The 23,144-nt window shown below is 38.2% G+C and overlaps 1 protein-coding gene across 6 annotated transcripts in view; it reads left to right on the top strand.

Annotated features, from left to right (window-relative positions):
- The window catches only part of ROBO1 (roundabout guidance receptor 1), a 697,339-nt gene that overhangs the window by 614,870 nt on the left and 59,325 nt on the right, over window positions 1-23,144 (top strand). For 5 of the 6 annotated variants that reach the window (XM_027881208.1, XM_027881210.1, XM_027881206.1 and 2 more), the window contains 4 exons: window positions 2,248-2,386; window positions 3,671-3,798; window positions 18,641-18,649; window positions 21,328-21,452. In XM_027881208.1, the coding sequence (XP_027737009.1) occupies window positions 2,248-2,386; window positions 3,671-3,798; window positions 18,641-18,649; window positions 21,328-21,452 (401 nt within the window). The remainder of the gene's footprint in view (window positions 1-2,247; window positions 2,387-3,670; window positions 3,799-18,640; window positions 18,650-21,327; window positions 21,453-23,144) is intronic. The other variant, XM_027881207.1, reaches the window with a different exon arrangement.

Below are 23,144 nucleotides of genomic sequence, written 5' to 3'. Positions count from 1 at the left end.
TCCTTAATACGCCTTTTTTCTTTCAACTCAGACTTGGATACGCGTGAAAAAGCGCAAGAAATATGCTGACTTCATATATTAAAATCTTTCCACATAAATCTTCTATTTATGGGGTTTGGTTATTTAGAAGTTGAACTTTTGCTTTTAGGTCTCTGCTTTAGATCAGAGGGAGAATGTCAGAAACTGTAATATTAGACAGTTTCAAAGTGATCCTTGCTAAGCTTGCCTTGTATGTACCAAATAGTCGTGTGACAAAGATAGATACTTAAATCAGTGCTGATTTCCCTTATCCGTTTCTGCATTTGAATAAGAGTGTTATGAATGGGCAGACAAAAACTCGTGGAAGTCCATTAGTCTTCTTTTAGGAAACTGATCTGGAGAACAATGTGCCTCTTGTGGGTTTTGCAGTCAGGCAGCAGTCCTGGACTTACCAGATCAGTCTTTTTTCTCTTGCATAATTGAGTTGAATATTCTTCCCCGAACTATTCTTACTCTGAGGTTTAATCCGGAATGTTCTTTTCTCGCATTCAGGTTTCAGGTTTTTTTCAGCACCTACAGGAAAGGGGCCAGGGCAGGGGAGGGGTTGGTCTGTATTTGTGTCGTTCTAAATTCACAGCTACATTCTGTAGATCTGTGTTTTATTTCTCACATCTTGCGTATGAACCCAGTCTAGAACTGACAGCTTAAAGATCAACTTGCTATTTAAGTTAACATTATTTCCTAATATTGCCAGCACAGTTAAGTTTTCTGCAACATAAGTGTCCAGCTGGTCTAGACACCCTCGAGAATAAAGGAAGCTTTTTTAAAAGGGCTTTGTTCAGCTCACATTTCCACTTCAGTACTTTTTGAACCATTCACTAAGTTTTTATAATACTGAATCTCTGTATCTTTATCTGCAAAGTCAGAGTAATATTTGAACTGCCGTTTTCAAATACAAATGTGAGACATGAAGAGTATGGGCTTGTCTCTTTATCCTTCTGTCTGGTGCTTTTGTACTTCTGTGAGAAACTTGTGGCATATTTTTGGGTATTCGCACTTCCTGATGGTGCCAATGGCTTCAGACTCTTCCAGTTCCAAGGAGATGATATTTATATCTTTAATAAATCCAAGTCAAAACATGCAACTGCCTTCTCAACTCCCTCAGAGCTTTCACAGGTTTATAGGCAAAAAGGTCATCTGCCTCAGGCAAAGGAACCTGCCAAGTACTCTCCTGTTAAACCTTCCCTGCACTCTCCAGTTAAACCTTCCCAGTTCTTTTATGGACATACTGTTGTCATCTGGTGCTGCTTTTTTAGATGGGTAATCATTCCTGGAGTATCCCAGAAATTGTTTAAAACAGTTTTTTAACTTGTGAGTGTGCAAACCTTACTACACTGCAGCCTGGTGTGGAACTATGAAAATATGAATAGCCCAGCACCATTAAACTTTGAACCCTGTTACAAGTAGAAAGTGTGTTCTTACCTTTCCTGAAATTTGCAGCTGATATCTGGGATGCCAGAATAGCACAGCTTGTACTGAGATCCTGGGTTTTTTTCAGAAATTCTGAGAACAAGTATGCAACTATTAATCTGACTCTGGTGAGCCAGGACCTGGATCATCCATGTCCAACAATATAAGTTGGGGATAACTGCGATTTTTATGAGCAAAAACTACAGAGAAGACATTCTGGGTTTTTTTTTTTTGGCTGACTTGACTTTATGTGTGCTAGTGGCAGAAAATGTTGCCTTTCTAATGTAGCATTGGAAATTCTTGCATCGAGCTCTTGCTGCTGCTGACATCTGCAAACAGCCTCCTGGAGATGCTGTGCTGGGCCTTACTTGGCCTTCAAATTTAGAGAGTCCATTGAGAGAAAACCTCCAGTGAGACAATGTTTGGGTTGTTCCTTCTGTCTCTTTGAAGCAGTGCAGCAGATGAGTGGCTGTTTGTCTGAGTCCTCGCAGAGGACCTGCTTGCTTTCTGAGGGTGGACGTGTATTTAGATTTTATGTTTAGATGGTGTTTGCCTTTAGCTGTATTAGCTGTGACAGGGATGAATAAGAAGTAAGGAAGTCGCTGCTTGGATCCTGAGCCGCTGTTGAGAGTGTCTGCCTGGGGCTGTGAGCGAGAAAAGCAGCAGCAGAGGCACCTCCGTCACATTTGTCACTCTGCTCCCCTTGCTCTGACAACCAGTTGAGTGACAATTGTGATTCAGACACAGAACTGCTGGATTGATCTTTTTTTTTTTTTTTTTTTTTTTCTTTGCCTTTAGAGAGACCATCTTTTGTGAAGAGGCCGAGTAATTTGGCAGTAACTGTGGATGACAGCGCGGAGTTCAAGTGTGAGGCGAGAGGTGACCCCGTCCCTACAGTGAGGTGGAGGAAAGACGATGGGGAGTTACCAAAAGCAAGGTACAATACGTGGAGTTACCTTTCTGTGACATCCAGCTTGGTATATGATGTGGCCTTCAATGTTTGACAGCCAAAATTTCTTTTTTTTGAATAGAGAAGGCCTGTCTTGATATAAGAAGGTGTTTCTAATTACCACTGCACTCTGCTTAGAGTTACAGTTTATGTTGAAACTTCAGAGCAGCCTCTTTTCAACTTTTTGTTGTGACAACACATGACAAATACAACGAAATGTAACCCAGTTCAGTCAGTAATACCAGATACAGATTAATTCTTCACCTGAAGAGTCTTTTGTGATTTACTAAAAGTTTTGAAGATTGTGTAACAAATAGTAAAATAGATTACAACATCAAGAAGTATATACTGGCATTGCAATTGGTATAAAATGTAGTCTGGTAGTGTAGAAAGCTGCCTTGGTTACACATGGTTTTGTGGCCAAGTTTCCAATTAACTGATTTTTCTGACGTTGCTTTAATTCAGGACAAAAAGTAAAACACCTTACTAAAAATAAATACATTGTGTGACAGATAGATGGATGGAGAGATACATACATACATACATAAATGGATTAATTACTTATTTACTTACTTTGAAATCCTAAGTAGCAGTTTAAAAATCTATTAGGGGAGTGGACTGAAAAAAGAAACCCTATAACAGTTGGTTTTAGCCATCCACATCCAGCTTCCTGTTAGCCTAGTCTTTTGATTTAATAAAAACTATATAATTTTTAAGAGAAAAATCTACTTACCATAAAGAGAAACACATTGACTGCATTATACAAAGAAGAGAAAAAGGTGATGAAAGGAAAGTGGTAAAAGGCCACATTGTTCTTAAAAAAAATAAATAATGAATTGTGATTTTTCTTAACTTTCAAGCAATTCTGATCTTCTTGAGTACAATGTTTTCTTTTCAACCATATTAAAAAAAAAACCATTCAGATGGAAAAATTGTAGGGAGAATAATAACTACTATTGTATTTACTTGTTAGAAGTATTTTAGCAATAAAAGTGTTCTGTGTTAGGGCTTCGCAACTGTATTATACTGGTGAAATTCTGCTGCTCTTAGTTAACTCATGTTGCAAATAATATCAGAATAAAGTTTTCAAATATTTTGTTCTTAAAACTTTATTTTACATTATCAATTTGTAAGTGTTGATACTTTATTCCCTTATGGGAAATACAACAATAAGAATACTTGAGAGCAAACCCACCATCTCTTTACCCTTTGCAGAAGTTGTACCAAGTTCCATTGTTCCTATTCATTGTTTATCCCTGTGTATATTTAAAGATACGAAATCCGTGATGATCATACCTTAAAAATCCGGAAAGTTATGGCAGGAGACATGGGATCCTATACTTGTGTGGCAGAAAATATGGTGGGAAAAGCGGAGGCATCAGCAACTTTAACAGTTCAAGGTAAGAAAGTTTCTTTGTAAAGTACTGGAATAAACTACTTGAGACCATGCACAGCTATTAGAGTTGCAGCTTATGCAGGAACTCTCTGCTGTACTGTAGAAAAGAAAAAGTGAAAATACAAATTTGGCTTGAGTTGTACGCTGAGGAAGTGGAAAACACTTCACGTGTAGGATTTTTTTATAAGCAGTCTTTATGGTTTTGGGATGGGGATGTTTTGAATTTCAGTTCTTCAAGTTCAGAATCGTGTCACTTGCAATCTTTGTGTCTGAAACGCTAACTGAAGGAAGAAAGTAATTTTTTTTTCAATTAAATATAGTAAAGAAGCAGTGAATGATAAATCTGTTTGTGTATTTTTTAATACAGTAACCCAGACCACTGGAATTCCTGTTGGTTTTTTCATTATAAGAGCGTATCATGGCACTACTGGCTTCTTTGTAAGATAAAAATTCAGTGGAACTCAGTGAACTAATATGTATAAAAATCCTTCATTGCCTTTATATACACAATCCAGATGTTCAGTATTCAGATAATCCCTCTCTTCCTTTCCTGGCTAGCAGACAGGCGATGATGTCACCCTGATGTTTTTTTTTTCTAGGCACTGATGGCTCTTCTGTCCTTTTCCCTGTTCAGTGGGAATTAGTCATTATGGAGTTCTGGGGAAGGATAGGCTTAAAAGTATTTTATTTGGTAACAGGCCTCTATTTTGACACATTTACTGTAACAGGAAAGGTCTTGTCCTTAACCTGCTTTCCTTTTTCCAACAGAAACATTTGGTATCCCTCTGTTAGGAAAATAGGAATTCTTTTGTCGAAGTTCTCATAAAACCAAGAATTTTGATATGTTCTGTTTTGTTAGACACCATGATGTTTATGCATCAAAACTGATAACTTATGTTTGTAAAATAACCAGCTCTTATGGGCAGTGTTGCAGAATAAAAGATGAACATGTGAGCACTAAGCACAGTTTATTTAAAAGAAGAAGACTGAATTATTTTTAAAATAGTGATTTGTTCTGAAGATCATGTTTTGTATCAGTTGCTAATCCTGTAAAATGTTAGTATTAAGAAAATTTGCTTTATGAATGGTTGAGCAGTTACTTTTCTGGAAATTAGCTATTGGTAACACTAATCCTCCATAGTCCTATTCAAAATAATAAGCAAACACGTTCTTGTAATCTCATTTAGGTTAATGGTGATAATAAAATGAGTTAAGTATGTGGATGTTAGAGTCAAGTGAGATCTTTTTGATAATACACTGGTATTTTTAAGGAAGATGATCACAGCCTAAGTCCTGATTCAGCAAGATTCTAATTTTTTTAAGTACTTGTATTACACAGTAGATATTTACGTTATAACAGCTTTGCTCTGAGGGTATTGTTATGGGATAATTTGTTTCCCAGTGTGAATGGATTACCTCCTGAGCCATTTGTCTGCACTAATGTCTTTGTAGAGGGGATTGATGTGAGAAACTGTAACATGTAAGGCCAATTTGTAGTTGGTAATGTAGTAAATTATGATTAAAATCCATTTATTAGCGTATCCAGGAGACCTAGTTTTATGGGAAGAAAAAAATACTTCTCTAGAAAATGTATTTTCCATTCAGACTTTTTCACATTTTTCCTTCTTTTTCTGCCTTCTCCTCTTCTTCCCTCCTCTTCCCTGCTCTTCCTGTGTTTAAAATGCTTATTTTTGGTCCTAAAGGGTCATCTTGACTATGCTCCATCTAGAGAGGTAGATTGATCTTGTTTCAGTGCTGACATTGCTCTGACTGTTTGCAGACACACAGCTCTTTGAGGTTCTGGTTTTTATGGGTTTTTTTGCAAGATTTTGTAGTTTTTTTTTTTTTCCTGGTGATTTAAGGAATGCAAACGACAAGTCTTTTCTGCACTTTTGGTGATTGTCACATGATCTGTTGACTGTGGAGTTCAGTAAATGTGTGCTCTGCTGTGCCAAATAGAGTTATTTTTGTTATGTATTTGTAAACAGAGGGCTCTGCTGCAAATCACAGCCTCAGAAGTTACAGCTGCCACCGTGCAGTCCGGCTAAATTCATAAAAGGACAATGAGAGGGTTGGGCTTGGGTTTGGGGTTGTGTGGGTTAGGGTTTTTCTTTTCTTGGATCTTTGTTTTGGGGTTTTTTTCCCCTTCAGTAACTCAGCAGCAGGCGGTGGTGGTTTCATGCCAGGCCGTATGCCCAAGAAAGAATCCGAGAGTCATTTGTGGTGACCCCAGATGTGTGTCCCCGTTAGGAAAGGGGCAGTTGTCCCCTGTCAGGCGTCTGCAAAGTGGCAGTGCTGCACTGAGATGAAAGGTGGCTCTCGGCAGGCAGGGCTGCGAGCAGCACTCCCAGGGACGGGCTCAGGGCTGGCAGCACCGCTAAGAAAAGGACACATCTCCTTCTGTACTCGTCATTTTTCGGGCCTCAAGCACTGTGGTTGACCCTTGTATGCTCTGCCCTGTGCAGGGTTATCTGGGGTATTAAGAGGTGGAGTGTGCAGCACCAGAGCTAATTGAGATACCCAGGTGTCAGGGAGGTGTTGATGTAACACGGCCGACAGCCAACCTGGTGTCTGGGCAGAGCCGCCCTGGACCTGGCAGGGTCGTTTCCTGCAGCTCAGCTCTGACCCTGCTGGATGGAGCAGCCCCTGGAGTGCACTGTGCGTGCCCTGCAGGGCTCCCTGCCTGGGGGATGCTGCACAGCTCTGCCTCAGGGCTGGTGAGGGGGCCCAGACTGTGTCCCTGGACTAGGAACTGTCAATCTGGATAATTCAACTCTCCCTCTCTCTATGTATAATAAACTCTTAACTGTAGAAAGTACAAAAGACTGGAAGGAATATAATTTCCATTTTAATGTTCTTTGTGCTCCTCAGTACCATCACAGATACTGGTTGTTGGAATCACTGTTTTCCTCTATGCAGACTCCTAACTTTGGGGATCGTGTTTCCTACATGAAGTACAGATGTTGTATTTTTATTGTGACTTCAGTTATGTTCTTAACTTAAATTGGGAATTCTGTATTAACATAGAACTTTGAACCTTTCACTTAAGTCGTTTACTGTGACTGCTTAGGAGCATTTCCATCCCTGAAACTGGGAAGTTATATCTTATTTTCTCCTTGGAAAATAACTAGTAAAGAAAATGTCATCCTGACGTTGTTTGCATTTTCCTGAAATTAGAGAGACTCAGTCTCCTGGTTTCATTTTGCAACACTGTGTACTGCATCTATAACACACAACATTACCAAAAATGCAAACCTCAGAACTTCTATTCTAAAAGCTAATTATTTTTACTATTAGTGCAAATAGAAGTAGGGCGTCTTCAAGGGTGCAAATTCCACATTTAACCATGAAAATGCTTTTAAGGAAATCTAAGAACCGAAGGTTTTATATATTTTCACCTGCTTCCATTTGCTTTGCTCCGATTTGCAATACTTAATTAGGCTTTTTCAACATCCAGTTTTATAGTGAGTTTGTAATTTATGGTGAAACGAGCTGTACTCTGCAACAAGTGTAAGTTATGGCTCCATAACTTTCCAGTGGAAATCCTTCTATGCAGTTGGCCAGGAACCGTTGTAGCTGTGACAGGATAGAGACTGCTCAGCAGGAGTTAAGAGAAACAGGTCAAGTAGGTCAAATTGACTTAAGGACTTGACAAGAATCACCAGCTCTGTGGCTGGTGGTGACTGTGGGTCACCCACCAGCACGTTGGTAGTGAACAACAGTCTTTGAGTTCTTCTTAACTCTCCTTATTCAAGCAGTGACTCTGGAGGATTGTGCAGTACTCGTTACAGTGCCCTGCCTAATATTCATCCAAACCTGCAGCAGTGACTGAACTCTAAAATGTAAATTTTACCATTCAAAAGCACTAAACACGTTCGGTGTTATCAGTTTGGCAGGAAAAAAGAGGAATTCCTGTGGAAATTATACTGGCCAATCCATATTTTACAGTGGTGATCTTTAATACCAAGCCTTTTTAGATTAGGTCTTTAATTTTAGGCTTAAGAGAGCCTGTCTGCAAGGTAGATAGTGAACGGAACTTTTGATAAGTGACTTCTGGCTGTGATTTTGCTCTACTAGTCAACTGACGAGGAATTTTAATATGAAAAGGTGGCACATGCTTCAGGTCTGGAATTTCCTCCTCCTTTCACCTCCTCTTTGTACAAAGTAGCTTCGAGGCATGCAGTAAAAGCCATCTAGTTGATAAGACTTGTGGGAAGGGCTGAGGATACCACCCAGAATGAAAAGGGATAGGATTTGTTCTTTCATCTGTCTGATACCATAGAAATGTTTCCACTGTGTCAGGCTGCTGGTACACATTATAAGCTGGCCGTAAATGTAATTGCTTTATAGGTGTCTGAACCATCTACATTAAAACAACTAAGATAAAATTCAGAATTTTATGGGATTACAGAAATGCTGTTGAGGTATTGGGTGGTTGTTATGCGTTGCAGTGAACGCCTCACAGCACCACGTGGGAATTTAACCACTGGAATTTTAAAACTAGGATTTGGATTTAAATCTGCATTTGTCTGCATGGTCACTCTTAAAGTCACTATTACTTCTCCTTTTGAAAGAACTAATTTTAAGCCACGTTCTATCTTCAGTGCCGTGAGAGAGGAAGGAAGAATAGTGACTGTCCAATGAACTTGAGTATTGTTTTAATTAATAAACTTTTGGCAGGATAAATGAAGGAGACCATCTCTTGTGATCTGTGTAGCTTGAAGAGCCCATTTCCCCCTTAATGACTGCTGTAAACTGTGGCAGTGCTTCAGATTTCTATCAAGGAACTGAGGAGTTTGACTGCCACAGATTTCTGATGAAAGATTAGTTTTCTGATGAAAAATAATGTTTTGAAATGGAGGTTGCTTTTCTTTTTTACATAGAGTCTCACAATAGTGACAGCAATAGCTTACAGGAAAATAACATAATACAGGAAAATAACATAAAAAATGTTGAGATTCCTTCTTTCCATTTGGTACTTTGAAACAAGAACTGGAGACAGATGATTCTGAGCCAGTAGAACAGAAGGGGTTCAAACAATTTGGAGAAATGTTTCTACAAGAATAAGTTGAAGTTAGAGGCTTTTTCTCCTGCTGAAAGGGATTTGTTTACTGTAAAGTTCTTTAAAATTCTACATTTTAATCACTTGCTGAAGAGAACTGAAGCAAGTAGATTTGTGTAGCATACTTCAGCACGCAATTAAAAAGCAGCAAACAAAATCTGGAGGCTTTTTCCTAACGTCTGAAATTTCCTAAGTCCCATGGCTGGGGAGAAATCAATTGTTTTTGTATCAGGTTTCACTGCTGCAGACTTTACTGTGTGACTGCTGTTATAAAGATAACATTTCAATAATTCTGTCTTTGGAACAGACAAAAGAGAATTTTACTGCACGTTGTTGAGTTTGCAGATTTTTTGGGTTTATGAATAAAATTAAATGGAGTGCAAGGAATAGTAATTTTAATCGGTTGTTCAATGAACAATACCCTGCTAGACATTCATTCTGAAGTAAACATAGGCTTTATTAAATATGCTAAACGTCCGTAAAAGGGCAATACAGACTTTATTTTTGCCTTGTTTATAGGCTGGAAGTAATTTTAATAAAGACTACACAGTGACTGTAGTACATTCTCTTACTTTTGTTAGTTTACATGCATCAGTAAAATCAGCCATCTCTGAATTGGTCTTAAGAAAACAAATTTCCAAATGCTGCCTTACAATAACAGCGCGTTCAGACATTGTTTTGATAAGCTGTTTCGAGTACCATTTGTTACTGTGAATTGTGTTTTGTTTGAACACTAAAATGCTTTATTGTTAGGTGCTGAATAACACTGAAGAGGTGGTAATAAAGTGTCTTACAGTCTTGGTATGTGAACTAAATCACCTCAGTGTAGGTGAGGTGGGCTCAGTGTCAGAATCTTTCAGTGCAAGAAAAAAATGGCTTCCTCAGGTTAAACTGCTAAATATCAAATATGCTCACACTATTTACTTCAAGAGGTATCTGCATGCTCCTCTTGTCCCTGTGACCACACATTCATTCCCAAACTTTGGGGTGATGTTTTTTTCCCATTTCTGTGCAGAGTAGGATGACAGGACTGAGAAGGAGAAAAACAAAGCTGTCTGGAAGGTTGCTTGGCTTGTTCTCATAAATGCTCTGTGCTCTCTAAACCCAGCATTCAAGGGGATTCTGTTCTCTTCATCTTTCAGTGGCCTGTGAGAGCCCACTTAGGACTTGCACCTCCACCAATTAGACAGCATCTGTTCCTTTGTCACAATTAAGGAAGCACATTGATACTTGGGTCTCAGTACAGAGGAAGAACTCACCTGAGAGTTCTGCTTTGGTCCAGCAAGGTCTGATGCCTTTTCTGCACTTCTTCCTTCAGAGTTCCTTGGTGCTCAGAACTTTCCAGATCTTTTCCTCAAAGACTATAACCTAACTAAACATTAAACTGCAAAACATCTTTGCTAGTCTGCTGTGCACAAATTCTAATACGTTGTGGGGTTTTTGCTACCTGAAATTAGAATTTGTTGATTTGTCACAGTTACCTTCCTGTTCACATTATGGAAAAGTAAGTTCAGGTATTAGTGCAGGCTTAGGTTGTCTATGTGGGGGGTATGGCATCCCTGTGAGAAGAAATCCAGATTTCTTTTGAAATACTATCTGTTTCAGTCTCCAGTATTCCTCCCTGAGTATTGCATGCCCAAAATAACATTTTTTAATGATCACAACTTACTGCACTGTAGAGATTTATTGTCCTTCCATTTTTAGTGTGTGCTTGGTTTCCATTGATCATGAGGCTTTGGCCACTTTTCACAAATAGCTTTAACTTGTTATAAGAAGGTTGCTATGGATTTCAAGTTCTTCTTTCCAAAAAGTAATCTGTGCTATCATAAACAGCTGGGAAAAAAATCCCACTCCATTTCCCTTTCAGCTATACTATCTCTAACTGGAAGTCAAAAAATTTAGTAGGAAGCTTCTAAGGTTTCTTCAAATAGTATCCAGCTCTCATAATCTTTTTGTACTTCTGCACAGCTTATATGAAATTCAGCTTTTTTTCACTCTTTTAAAAGGCTTTAGTATAAATATTTGTAGCCACGACTTAAATTACTGCAGTGCTTAAAATTACCTCAGTAAAACACAGGGGAAGACAACTCTTTTCTGAAAAGAGAATCCTGGGAAACAACTTCACAGTTTTCTGCACTGCTCTAGTTTTTTAAATAGATGGAATTAGACTTGTCATAAGTATGCTTTTTAAATTATGTTTGGTTTATAGCATGGTTTAGGAGAACCAGAGCCAAAAAGGGAGCAGGGAGACTAGGAGGGGAACTTTTTGGAAGATCTTAAATCCCTCTCTCCCTCTCTCTGTCTTCAGCCTTCCATATTTCAGATATCTCTTGTCCCCTGAAGGCAACGACTACAGGATTTATACACATTTTAAACTGCATCCTACATGTATTAACCTGAGAAGTGCTACCTTTTAAAATCACATTGCAAAGTCTGTTTCCACATTTTTATCATAGAAATCTTCATTGACTCCTGCAGGAGGTGAGGTTATAAACTATCTTATTTTGGAGCTACCCTCAGCAAAATCAATTGCAAATCAAAAATACCTCATGTGAGTACATTTCACACACTCTTCTCTTCCCACAAAAACAGTAGGTTCCTACCACACATGCATAGGCAAACACTCTTACACACTTGTGTAGCCCTTTTCATTTTGACTTTTTAAATGTTCTAAAGGGAAGATTCATTATCCTGCTGTGAATCAGACTTTAATATGATATAGCTCCACGGCTGATACACAGCTGACAGAGCCAGATTTTACCATCAGAGTTGAGGAGGGAAACACCTCTCACCTTAAACTAAATCTCAGAATGGCCAGAAATCCAAAAGGAGTTGATGCCGTTTGATTGCTCTTGAAACAAGAATAGCACCCAAACGGGACATTTTGTTAATGCACAAATCTTGTGCTGTTCAGCAGCAGAGGGTGGAGTTTAAGCCACCAAAGAGAAAAAAGAAGCTTAGTAACATTTTAAAGCCAGTAACCAAACCAACAAGCTGTAGAAACAAATTGATTGTGGCTCCGGCTGCAGAGCTGGGAACAGAAGCCTTCCCGCTTGCTGCAGGAGGGAGAATCCTTGATTTTGAATCCATGGCACTTTAGGCTCATCTCTAAAATTGCCTGTGGAGTTGATGCTGTTGAGCTGCCATGCTGTGTGTGTTATGAGCTCCACGTTTAGGTAGGTGTTCTAAGGCCACTCCTCACCTGTGTCTCGCCCTGGTACGTGCAGCAGCTCCAGATGCACTTGTTGTTTTCAAGGTTTTATTTGTACTGTCAGCACCAAGGAGTGTTACTTGCCTTTTTTTCCCTGTCAGACTGCTTTCTTCTAGAGCACACACAGACGCCTGCCCTTTCTCTCTGGGTTTCAAGTCAAGAGGCATGAGCTAAATCCAGGCAGCCAGGCGTGTGCCATGTGCTGAGAATGAGTCAGGGTCAGAGTCAGCGTCATGGGGATGTGACTACCAGGTTTCCAGACTGCAGCTGTCTTGTTCCTGCTGATTGCAGTGCAGATGGATAAGTGCACAGGGAGAAGTGCAGCTGGCAAGCCTGCTGGTCCCCAAGAGTGGCACTGTTTGTGCAGGGCGTGGTCCCCAGCCAGCCTGTTCCTGAGTTACTGCCCAGCACATGTGCCGTGGTTTAACCCCAGCCAGACACCAAGTACCACACAGCCCCTCACTCGCTCCCTCCACACCTTCCCCCCAAGTGGGACAAGTAGAAGAATCAGAAAAAAAAATACCCACTCCCCTCAAAAAAACAACAAACAAACAAAACAATACAACAACACCAAAAAAAACCCACCAAAATTTGTGGAATGAGGTAAGAACACTTTAATAATTGAAACAAAGTAAAATATATTCGTACTAATAATACTAATTATAGTAATAATAATAATAACTTTTATGAAAGAGAGAGAGAAATAATAAGTGATGCACAGTAGAATTGCTCACTGACTGATGGCCAACCTGTCAGCAGTTCCCAACCAACTCCTTCCAGTTTATATATTGGATGAGAGATTCTATAGTATGGAATATCCCTTCGGCCAGTACAGGTTATGTCCCCTCCCAGATTCTCACGAACCTCCTTACTGCCAGAGCATGAGACACTAAGAAGTCCTTGACTTAGGGTAAGCCCTGCTTAGCAACAACCAAAACATCAGTGTGTTATCAACATTATTCTCATAATGAATCCAAAACTCAGCATTGCAGCATCTACCAAGAAGAAAATTAACTCTATCAAAGCTGAAACCTGGACAGCCTGACAGGTTTTTGGTGTTCAGACAGAAGAGGGAGTGTGAATCGGTTGTAAACAAAAGTAAATAAACACAAATTTTAGAAGAAACTCATTGGGAAGTATGTTGAGGAAAATAGCATTTCACTGATACTGAGATTTTTGCCTTATTAACTTTTTTTGTGCATGAGCCTGAAATGTTGTAATGGGTCTCTAGGTTTTCTGAAGGTGATTTTACTATCAAAACTATTTTTCCAACTAATAAGTCAACTGCTTTCTGCCCTAATTTCATTCTCTTACAGTACCATTATAGAAAACAATTAACCTCTTTCTTTTCCAATCACTTAGATTTTTATCTTCTCAGGTTTGGTAAATTTGAAGTTATTGTACTCCCTTGTTCCTTTAAACCTAAGAAGTGCTTATCTGACACATCAACAGCAATCTAAACCAGAATTTTTCCAGTCATCATAAATATAAGAAACCACAATCGCTCCCTTGGTGGGGGTTTGGAATTACAAGTCATCACTTTTGATTGGAAACATCAAAAATCTCGTGTAAACATTTTGCCTCAGCCGCATGGCTGTGACATGTTTGGCGCCAGACTGTGAGACCTTTGCTCAGAAGTTTGTGCTGCACTGTGTCACACCTGGGGCTCTGGGACCGTGGACTGGGGAAAGCATTCACGGTGAGTAAGGGTGTCCCAGCCTGGTCCTACATCAGTGTGAGTATTATCAGAAAATCTGGGAAAGTATGAATTATTTATATAGGCATTTAGACCTCGAGAAGTGACAGCTGAAAATAGAGTGAGCGGTGAGGATGAAAAGTGATACACCCCAATTCTTTTGTCATGTACCTGGTGTTATTTTCCTGTATTTTTCACTGGCTGAAGCCAGGAGGCAGCTGAATGGCAGCATTTATATTTTCCCAGAATAAGAGATTCAGGCCTTTGTTTATTTCTCTGTAGAAAGTGATAGTTCCCACAAATGACTGCAGAGAGATGTGCATATCGAGGACAGTGAGTGTTTCAGATTGCTTTGATAAGAACAAATAGCCTACAAATGACTAGATAGGAAATGGGACATGGCACATGGTCTTAAACTACCTCCCTTAATAATAGTTTTTGCAAAACAGCAACATAAATACCTGGTAGTCATGTTGCCGAGAGGCATTCAGTGGTCCTCATTCTGACACTTTAAGGTAAAAAGTAGTTAATTGGATTTCAGAATTTGACAGGATTAACAGTTAAACATATTTTTGAACAGAAGATTTTGGCAACTTTTTGCTCATTTTTTGTTTGGAATGAGGGAAAGACTTAGAAAGTTAAATTGTTCAGAATTTTTTTTTTTTTTTTGAGGATGAGCAATCTGAGCTTGACCAGTTTGCTAAACATACTGAGACTCTCACATTTCCTCTGAATGTAACTCTAGTGCCCAAATTTTCTGTACCCACTCATTTCAGACAGAGATTATAAACAGTGGGTTTCTCACCCATTCGTTTCATACCAAGATGATAAACAGCTGAGCTTCAACCCCTCTGTAGAACTGCAGTGCTCCATGACAGATAATGCAGCTATCTGTGTACTGTCCCTGTTGGTAGCTCTGGAGTTTCTCCTCTCTCACTGTCCAATCTGTATCTGCCCAATTCCCATCAGAAATTCCTGCTCTCTGCTCTGATGTCTCTTCCAGCACACACACTCACACTTGTGTCCCTTCTCCTACCGATTTGTCTCTACAGGCACATTCAACCTCTGATAGTTTTCACTTGAACTGGGATTAAAGGATCACAAAATTAATTCTAAATTTCATTGTGACTCCTAGATTAGTCAGAATGGCCAAAAATTTGCACAGAAGCTAAAGATTGTACATGAACTTGATTGTTATATGTTATTATTGGCCTGAAGATTGGGATTGTTTCATTTCTCTGGTGTAGAGTTGTATTTTCTTCCTTCTTTTGTAATTGCCTCTATGAGTGTCAAGCAGCCCTTGAAGACATGAAGATTTTTATTTAAAAAAATCAAAAATGAAACACACACTGAGCTTAAATAGAAAGTATTCAATTTGTTTCAGTTAAGTAACAAGGTATCTTCTGAGCACCTGGAAGGTATTCCTAAATAGTCAGACCAGTAATTAATGAGTATTTAATATGCAGAACAAAACGCTGTTCGGTAATTAAGTACCACCTTGGATCTCAAGATCTCCAAAGCACCTTATTAGTCTAAATGAATGAAAATGTCTGTAATTCTACTCTCTTTGAGATAAATAATTATTACCACAGCTTTCAAGAATGGGATATTTGAAATTTTTAACTTGCCCATCATCAGACTGAGAAACAGTCAAAACACTGTAATATTTTGTTCTAAATCTGACAAAACCGATGAGTTGCAGGCAAGCACTAGATGGGCATTTACAAACCTAAGCTCATCACAGCAGTGCGGGGTGGGAGGACAAGACACAATTGATTTTAAGTTGAAACAGGGGAGATCAAGGCTGGATGTGATGAGAAATTTCCTCACTTGGGTGGACAGCCAAGTGGTGGAGCTGGTTGCCAGAGAGTCTGTGCATTCTTATTCCTTGAAGTTTTTCAAGACCTGACTGGATCAAGCCTTGGCTGACCTTGTAGCTGACCCTGTGTGAGCAGGAGGTTGGACTGGAGACCTCTGAGGTTGCTTCCCACCTGATTCTCGTATGAACCTACAGTGCTACATCTGTCAGATGCTATAGTTGCTCCATTAACATCTGGCAGCTATACTGGCCTGTAGTTTAAGTCCTAAAACTGAAAATTCCTACTCCTGTGAGTGCATTTAGCGATACCAATAGTCCCAGTGAGGTTGATAGGGTTGCTGGTAAGAGTAAGGCATTAAAAGATCACGTCACTAGTCTGGAAACCACTTTTCTTTTGGTTTTTGTTCAGTGACTGGACACATCTTCCCTGAAAAGACCACATGTCAAGGAAGTTATATAAAAGGCAAAAATATTATTCCTTTGGTAGTTGTGGTTTTACATGCTAACTTCCTGTCTTTGCAAACAGGTTATTCCTCCTAATTGCCATGTGAAAAGCCATGATTAACACAGGGAAAATTAATTTACTTTATAATTGAAAGTGCTGTCAAATAAAATATGCCATAATAGAGGAAAACCTCTTTACTTCTCTGTTTTAGTAACCTTAGTTATCAATAGACTGCAAATCAGACTAAGAATGTGGTCTTTGTTGTAGATGTTGCTATTATTGTTGTTCTTTTAAACCACATGATATCCCTGTGACAGAATTGTTTAAATTTTTCTATGAAACTTCACCCTTTGCCCTTTCCACAGATTTGCAACCAATGTGATGCCCTGTTTCTACAGGGATTTATTTTCATGTATCAGTGTCCCTTCTGTTTTTACAGGTGGGCAAAAAAATATATTCATTTGACAGGGTTACTTTTGACCTACAGTAAGAAATGCCTAGTGAAAAGAGAAGTGGAAATTCAGCACTTAGAAGTTAATTTAATTTGTGGAAATGTAATTGAGCAACCAAGACAGATTTCTGTCAGTTAGAGGTTTTCAAGTGAGTTTTCAGTAGAGGACTTGAGCAGCTCTGCGCTGCTACCAAGAAGGCTGAACTTTCCTCTTCTTGGCACTCCTCAACTAATGGAAAATTGGTAATTTAGAGTTACTTCCTCCGTGCAAGAGTTTCATCCCATTAAGTCTCTTATCAGACTGTTTCATGCAGAAGATGAGTTGTGCTTTATGGAGAAGCATTTATAATTCCAGAGCAGGTCAGACTGTAAATGCACATTTAGTAAAGAGCTTTTCAGTTAAAAAGGAACTGTTACTGTGTAGTGTACTTACAGATGAACAAGAACAGCTAGGAGCTGAATCTTGGGGAAGAGCATATTTCTCTCAGGAATTCACGTGTGTCATTTCTTGGCCACTTCTCTTGCGAATCACAGACTTGCAGATAATTTGAGCAGAGTAATGCACGCTGGTGTTCCTTTTGAGAAATACTGAACCCACCCACCTAGAGATGCCTAGTGCACAGTCTGGAATAGCACCTTAAAACTGAAACTCAAATGCTTGAAAAATGGTAATTTCAACTTCCTCTGGGATTATTTCCTTAAGAAAAAAAAAAAAAAAGTCTCTAATATCATAAAACTCAAATCTCTTTGATCCGGTTTTGGCACATTGAGTTGCAGCTTCTTGGCTTCAACATGTTCCAAATTCCAATATTATATCAGATTCTGTTTTTGCTTCATTTTCATACTACACCTGGAGTCCTCTGTGTTCATTAGAACAGGAAGCCACTATTCCTCGTGCCTCGTGAAAGTTGGCAAACATGATATAACTGGTTTCCTCCATGTGTTTGTTAGGTGATGCTGTATTGAGGGTGCTTAGCTACTTGATATAAAGATGTACCTTCACCCTTGCTGAACAATGTAAAATGAAAATGAAAATGGTTTTACTCTCAACATAAAGAGGGAAGACCGAAGTGTAGAAGGTCTCGCTATTTTTAACATGCATTTAAAAAATTACATGGTTTTGGACTGTAATTTGCTGTAATTATCTTACACCAAGTACCCTTTTCCGAGTAACTTTTTTGGTCAGTATCTGTGTATGTTTTCAAAGTGCATTATTTTTAGGGCTTTATTTTCAAGCTGTTCTTTCGATCAGTGGTATGTGGTTGGAACGCTTTCTAACATGCCTTTCTTTTACAAGCAAAGTTAACCTGCCAGGATCTGTGCCATTTCAAAGTTTCTGAAAATTTTCAGCTACGGTTGAAGGATAATTTAACGTTTGATAAGTTAATGCTGGCCATTTCCATTGAAATATCTAATATTTTGCAATAAATGTCTGGTTTTGAATATTTTAATGAAACTGAGGTTTGGGGGGCAAAGAAAAGAGTTAAGAATCTTTTCCAATTAATTTTAATTGTGGTTTACTTTTAATAGTGAGCGTTATGACCTTGACACAGCAATCCTGTTCTGAAGAGATTTGTGTGTGGGCTGAATGCCTTAGCATATTATTAATTTTTTAATAAACTTTCTTTTGTAATTGCTTGTAGCTTCAGAAAAAAATATTCTATTTGTAAATGTTTGGATGCTTTAGAAAGGGTGTAAATTGTCACTGTTCCATTTCACCAACATTTCAGGGCGATATTTACTAGAGATTTTAAGTTAATTTTACCATGGAAAGCTCTTGATGCAGAGGAATAATGATAAAGTAAAAAAAAAAAAAAAAAATTTACTCCAGGTTAAACAACAATTCATTAGAAAGGCTTGGAGCAGAACCCAGACTGCCTGATCATGATTTCAGTCTGTTACCCATTTTCCTCTACCACCTGCTTTCAGTATCTGAAAGATTGCTGCTTAAAAAGAAATTAAAAATATGTGGTTTAACATTTTAAACATATTTCTCATATATCAGAATATATATATATGTGTTTTCTAAGGTCCTTACCAAGGATCTTTTTTTTTTCTTTTTTTTTTTTCCTTTTTCAGTTTTGCTTTATTCTTTGCTTCGTTTCATGTCTATTCAATTTTATTTACGCCATGTTTTCTTTTTGTTTTGTGTTTGTTTTTAGTTGTGTCTGGTAAGTTGAAATTTTATTGGCCATCTTCTAGTCATCGTGTCACTGTGACGGGAACTTCTCCTCCCCTTCCCATCCATCCCCTTCCATGTCCTTCAACCAGTCAGCTCCCATCTTTCACTTGTTATTGACAAGACACATCGAACAGAATAAATTCTGCATGAAGTATGGGTAACTTAATGGCAAAGAGAAAGGTAATGGGTTGCAAACTTTCTGTCTGTTTTTATGTGATGTAACGAGTCCAATCCCGATGTCTTCTTCCTTCAGTGACTGCATTGGTTGAACTTGAAAGGGTGCTATGAAAAATTATGTTCGGTTTAAAGGTCTCAAGGATAAAAAGTTGTTCTTTCTTTGCATGGGTTGTTATTTTGCCATCTTTTACAGTCTTATCATTGCATGCCACATGTGTGTGACCCAAGGTGTGAAATCAAACTGGCATTAAAAAAAGAGACAGTGAAAATGCTTCCACTACAGTTAATGTTGAAGGGAATTTAATAACAGTTTCACTTAACCCTCTTTCAATTCTTCTGACACTGAAGATAATAAGACATTTATTATTTACCTTAATGGAAATAGATTTAGAATAGTACACATATGCATATATATTTAGAATAATATCCATACAAATGCATACTTAGAATAATATCTAGAGAAACATGTGCCTGCTTACGTTTTATAAATTCCACCACGCTTGCCTGTAAGACTAAATTCCCCCTTCTTTTTTGTGTTCAGAACAGTCATCTACAATCACAACCGTACAGCTGTTTCTCCAAAGGCCAGAAAAAATATCTCTTTATAGCTGTGACCATCCTCAAGTTCAACAAAATCTGAAACTTTATAAACCCTCTGCACTACCACAGGATTTAGGAACCTCAGTCCCGTTTTATGTGACATTGTGTCACAGTCTAGTATAGAACTAGTATATAGAACCAAGCCCTAAATTTAACTAGGTGCTAAATTTATTCTCATTATTAGAATATAAGAGAATAACAAAGGTGCTTCACCCTCATCTCCATTTTCCCCATCATACCTTACAACCCTGTGGCAAACCCCCGACCGGTTCACCTTCTGTTGTAAATGAAACCTGCTGTCATGTCAAAGTCTTCCCACATCTTCTTCCAGGGCGCTGGCTGAACATTTCAGAGCTAAATGTTTTGAAGTCTGCTAATTACTGCAGGTCAATCTTACCTTCACTTAGTTTCTTATCTAAGGAAATGCTAGGGAAGGAAGCATTTGCATCCAAATGTACATAATAGCATGTTATGCTTTAGAAGTTCCTCTGAAAGCTGGAGGGTAATAGGAAGATATATTCTGATGTGAACACACAGGGGAGCAGGAACACAAGGCATGGGGAACAGACAACTGCAAAGCTTGGCCCACAGGAACACTGAAAGTGATTTTTTTTTTAGGAAGGACTTGAGTGTTATCGAATTTATTCTAGCTAAAGCCACAATAGCTTATTATTTATCAAACACATTATTATAAAGCATGTCTTTGAATTATATATATTACACTATTTCTAATGAAAAATCTTGTAAATATGTAAATCTTTGGAAGAAAAAACAAACAAACACCAAAAAACATTTGAGTTACTGAAGTCAGATACAAAACATCCCCTTTATTCTCAGTCCAAAGAAGAGGGGAGACCATAATTAGTTTTGGACAGATGATCAGAAGAAATTGGAAATGAATAAGTAAATGGACTTTCATTTAATGCACACTTTTTAAGACATAAGATTTAACAACCTATGAAACACACTAGATTTTTTTTCTGTGCTAGCACCACCAAGATATCTAATGCTGTCATCTATGCTGATTTTTTTTTTATTTTTTAAATAACCGACATGATTTTTTGACGTTCTATTTACTACTGGATGAAGGGGTTGTTGAAGTCTGTACAAGTCAAACAGTTTGGACAATGCTGGCAGTATTTATAACATTAGGCTGAGCAGGTGTTTCAAATTTGCCTTCATTTGCATATATATTTTGTTTGAACATGCTCTTGCCTATGTAAATGAGGAAGACATTTAGCTCTGCTGTTCCTTTAAATTTATTCCTCTTCAGTGTTTGAACTGAAGATTTTAAGTGGTTATAATTTGTCAAATGTTATTTCTTGGGCTTTTAAGTTTTTTGGAGTCCACGACTACATCAAAAGTCTCTTATATAAGCAATTAAGGGCTTTTTCTCTCCTCAGTTTTCCTAAATCAAAGATGATGAGTTGTGTACATGTAAGCCTGACTCTGTAGTTACTCAACAGTATTTCTTGCAGTCCTTAACAAAGTGTGTCCTCTGGGCCAGTTGTCCCTCAGGGGTTTCTCCATTCTGACTTGCAGCCCTTTTCCTCCTTTAAAAACCAAATTGTAACAGATTTGTTTGTATTGGTGACTGTTGCTCTGCAAGTTGTCTCATCAAGTTGGTGGGACTTATTTCCTTGAGCACACAGTCAGGAGTAAAACCACATGATGCACAGTTTTAATTGGGAGTTCCAGGCACTAAAAAAATTATCTGAGCGATGCCAAGGCTATTAGAGACTGATGTGTCTTTGTGCTGCCTCTCCTTATTAAAGAAACTTAAACTGGTTCTGGTTTACACCACTTAAAGTCAGTAGGCAAATTATTCTTTTGAATCAGTTGATAACAGTGTGATTTATTTTTCTCTTTTTTTCGGTATTTTCCTTTCAGAGCCTCCACAGTTTGTTGTAAAGCCTCGAGATCAGGTAGCTGCACTGGGGAGAACGGTGACTTTCCAGTGTGAAGCAACTGGAAACCCTCAGCCAGCCATCTTTTGGCGGAGGGAGGGAAGTCAGGTAAAGCAGCCTTTCTTTTCCCTTCTTCCTGAGATGATTTCACATGAGAGAAAATTATTTTTGTTATTCTTTTAAAGGTGTGGAAAACAGGTTTAGAGCGTGGAGTTGCTGGATATTTATTCCTTACTTCGAAGTCATGTGCCTGCTGGGTGATGTCAACCTTCCTAGCAGAGATGTCTGTGTTTTGCTGTCTCCCGTTTTCTCCATGAGTGTAAAAAGATAAATCTGTAACTAGAAACATTCCATGTTTACTGCTATGACAGTCTACTTCATCTAACAGGGAGAACTTCTCAGAGATGGAGATGATTTATGCTAAACTTTGTTGGAACCCCCCCAAATACTCCCAGATTTTCAGAAAGTTTGTCTCTGGGTTTATGCTGCTGGTGTTAGTTTGCCATGTGTTTTTGAGTGTCTGGCAAACTAACCCGTTTGCTGTATTGGTCTGCATCACTGCATGGGTAGGACTCTACTTATGGTTTGAGGAAATCTACTTTCCCACTCCATCAGTTGATTGACGGACCATACCTGAATAGGTCACTTTTTCTCCCAGGTTCCTTATTTGAATGGGAGGGAAAATTATTTCCAGCCTCTTTGTAAAGGATCTTGAAAGCCAGTGGGTGAAACACAATATAGCACAGCAAGAGAATCACAGTTTTCTTTCAGAGTCATCTTTTGCAGAAGGGATGTGACACAAAGTATTCTTTATTGGAAGGAAAGAAGGAATATGGGATTCTGGTTTTCCTGTGAATGAAGTAATGAATGGTGCAATAGCATATGACAGGGTTCTTTGTGTTACAAGACAATAGGTCAGAGAAATTGAGAACACTTAGAGATTGGCTTCCTTACTCCATTTGCAACATTTCTGTCTGAATACCTGAGTACAACTAGACTGCAAACAGATGATAATCTTCAATGGTATAAGTATACCAGAATATTATGCTTGTATTTTTGTATTTCCTGGATTTTGTTTATTTATTTACTTATTTTATCAAGTGTTGTCTAGAACATAATTTTTCTTGGCTCTGCTGAGCGGTGACCACTTGTGATGATTGAAGGAACTGAAAGAGAAGGTCAATGCCTGGGGTTTGCTAATACTGAAGTAGAGGATGTTGTGTCCCATTCCTTTGGATGATTGTTGGAAATGCAAACTGTAATTAAGCAAGAAAGAGAGATAAAAAATAGCCTCTGTAACCCTAAAGTATTCCCATTCACAAATTTTTGAGCCAGCAGTAGAAATTTGGATTCAGTATTTGGTGTAAAGAACATACATTATTTTGATTGCCGTTTTGGTTTTTGACCGCTGTTGGTAAATACTGTGTACTTCATACCAATATTATCTAAATAGGCAGGGGATTTCTGTGTCGTAAGACTTTTCACAAGACACAAAAACTATGATTAACAAGAGCTAAAGAGCATCAGTTAACCATGCATGGTGCTTATAATGCCAAGATTATGGGTTCAATCCTCATACAGACCATTCACTTAAGAGTTGGACTCGATGATTTTGTAGGTCCTTTCCAGCTCCAAAAATTCTGTGAACTAAGCTCAGTATCTCTTTTTAAAAAAAAAAAAAAAAAAAAAAAAAAAAAAAAAAAAAAAAAAAAAAAAAAAAAAAAAAAAAAAAAAAAAAAAAAAAAAAAAAAAAAAAAAAAAAAAAAAAAAAAAAAAAAAAAAAAAAAAAAAAAAAAAAAA

This window comes from Empidonax traillii, unplaced genomic scaffold, assembly GCF_003031625.1.
Source record: "Empidonax traillii isolate 1590-97213 ecotype Southwest subspecies unplaced genomic scaffold, ASM303162v1 scaffold85:size1451899, whole genome shotgun sequence".
NCBI classification, from domain to species: domain Eukaryota; kingdom Metazoa; phylum Chordata; class Aves; order Passeriformes; family Tyrannidae; genus Empidonax; species Empidonax traillii.
Note: the sequence above shows the minus strand (reverse complement) of the source record. Positions and strands in the feature narration are given on the sequence as shown.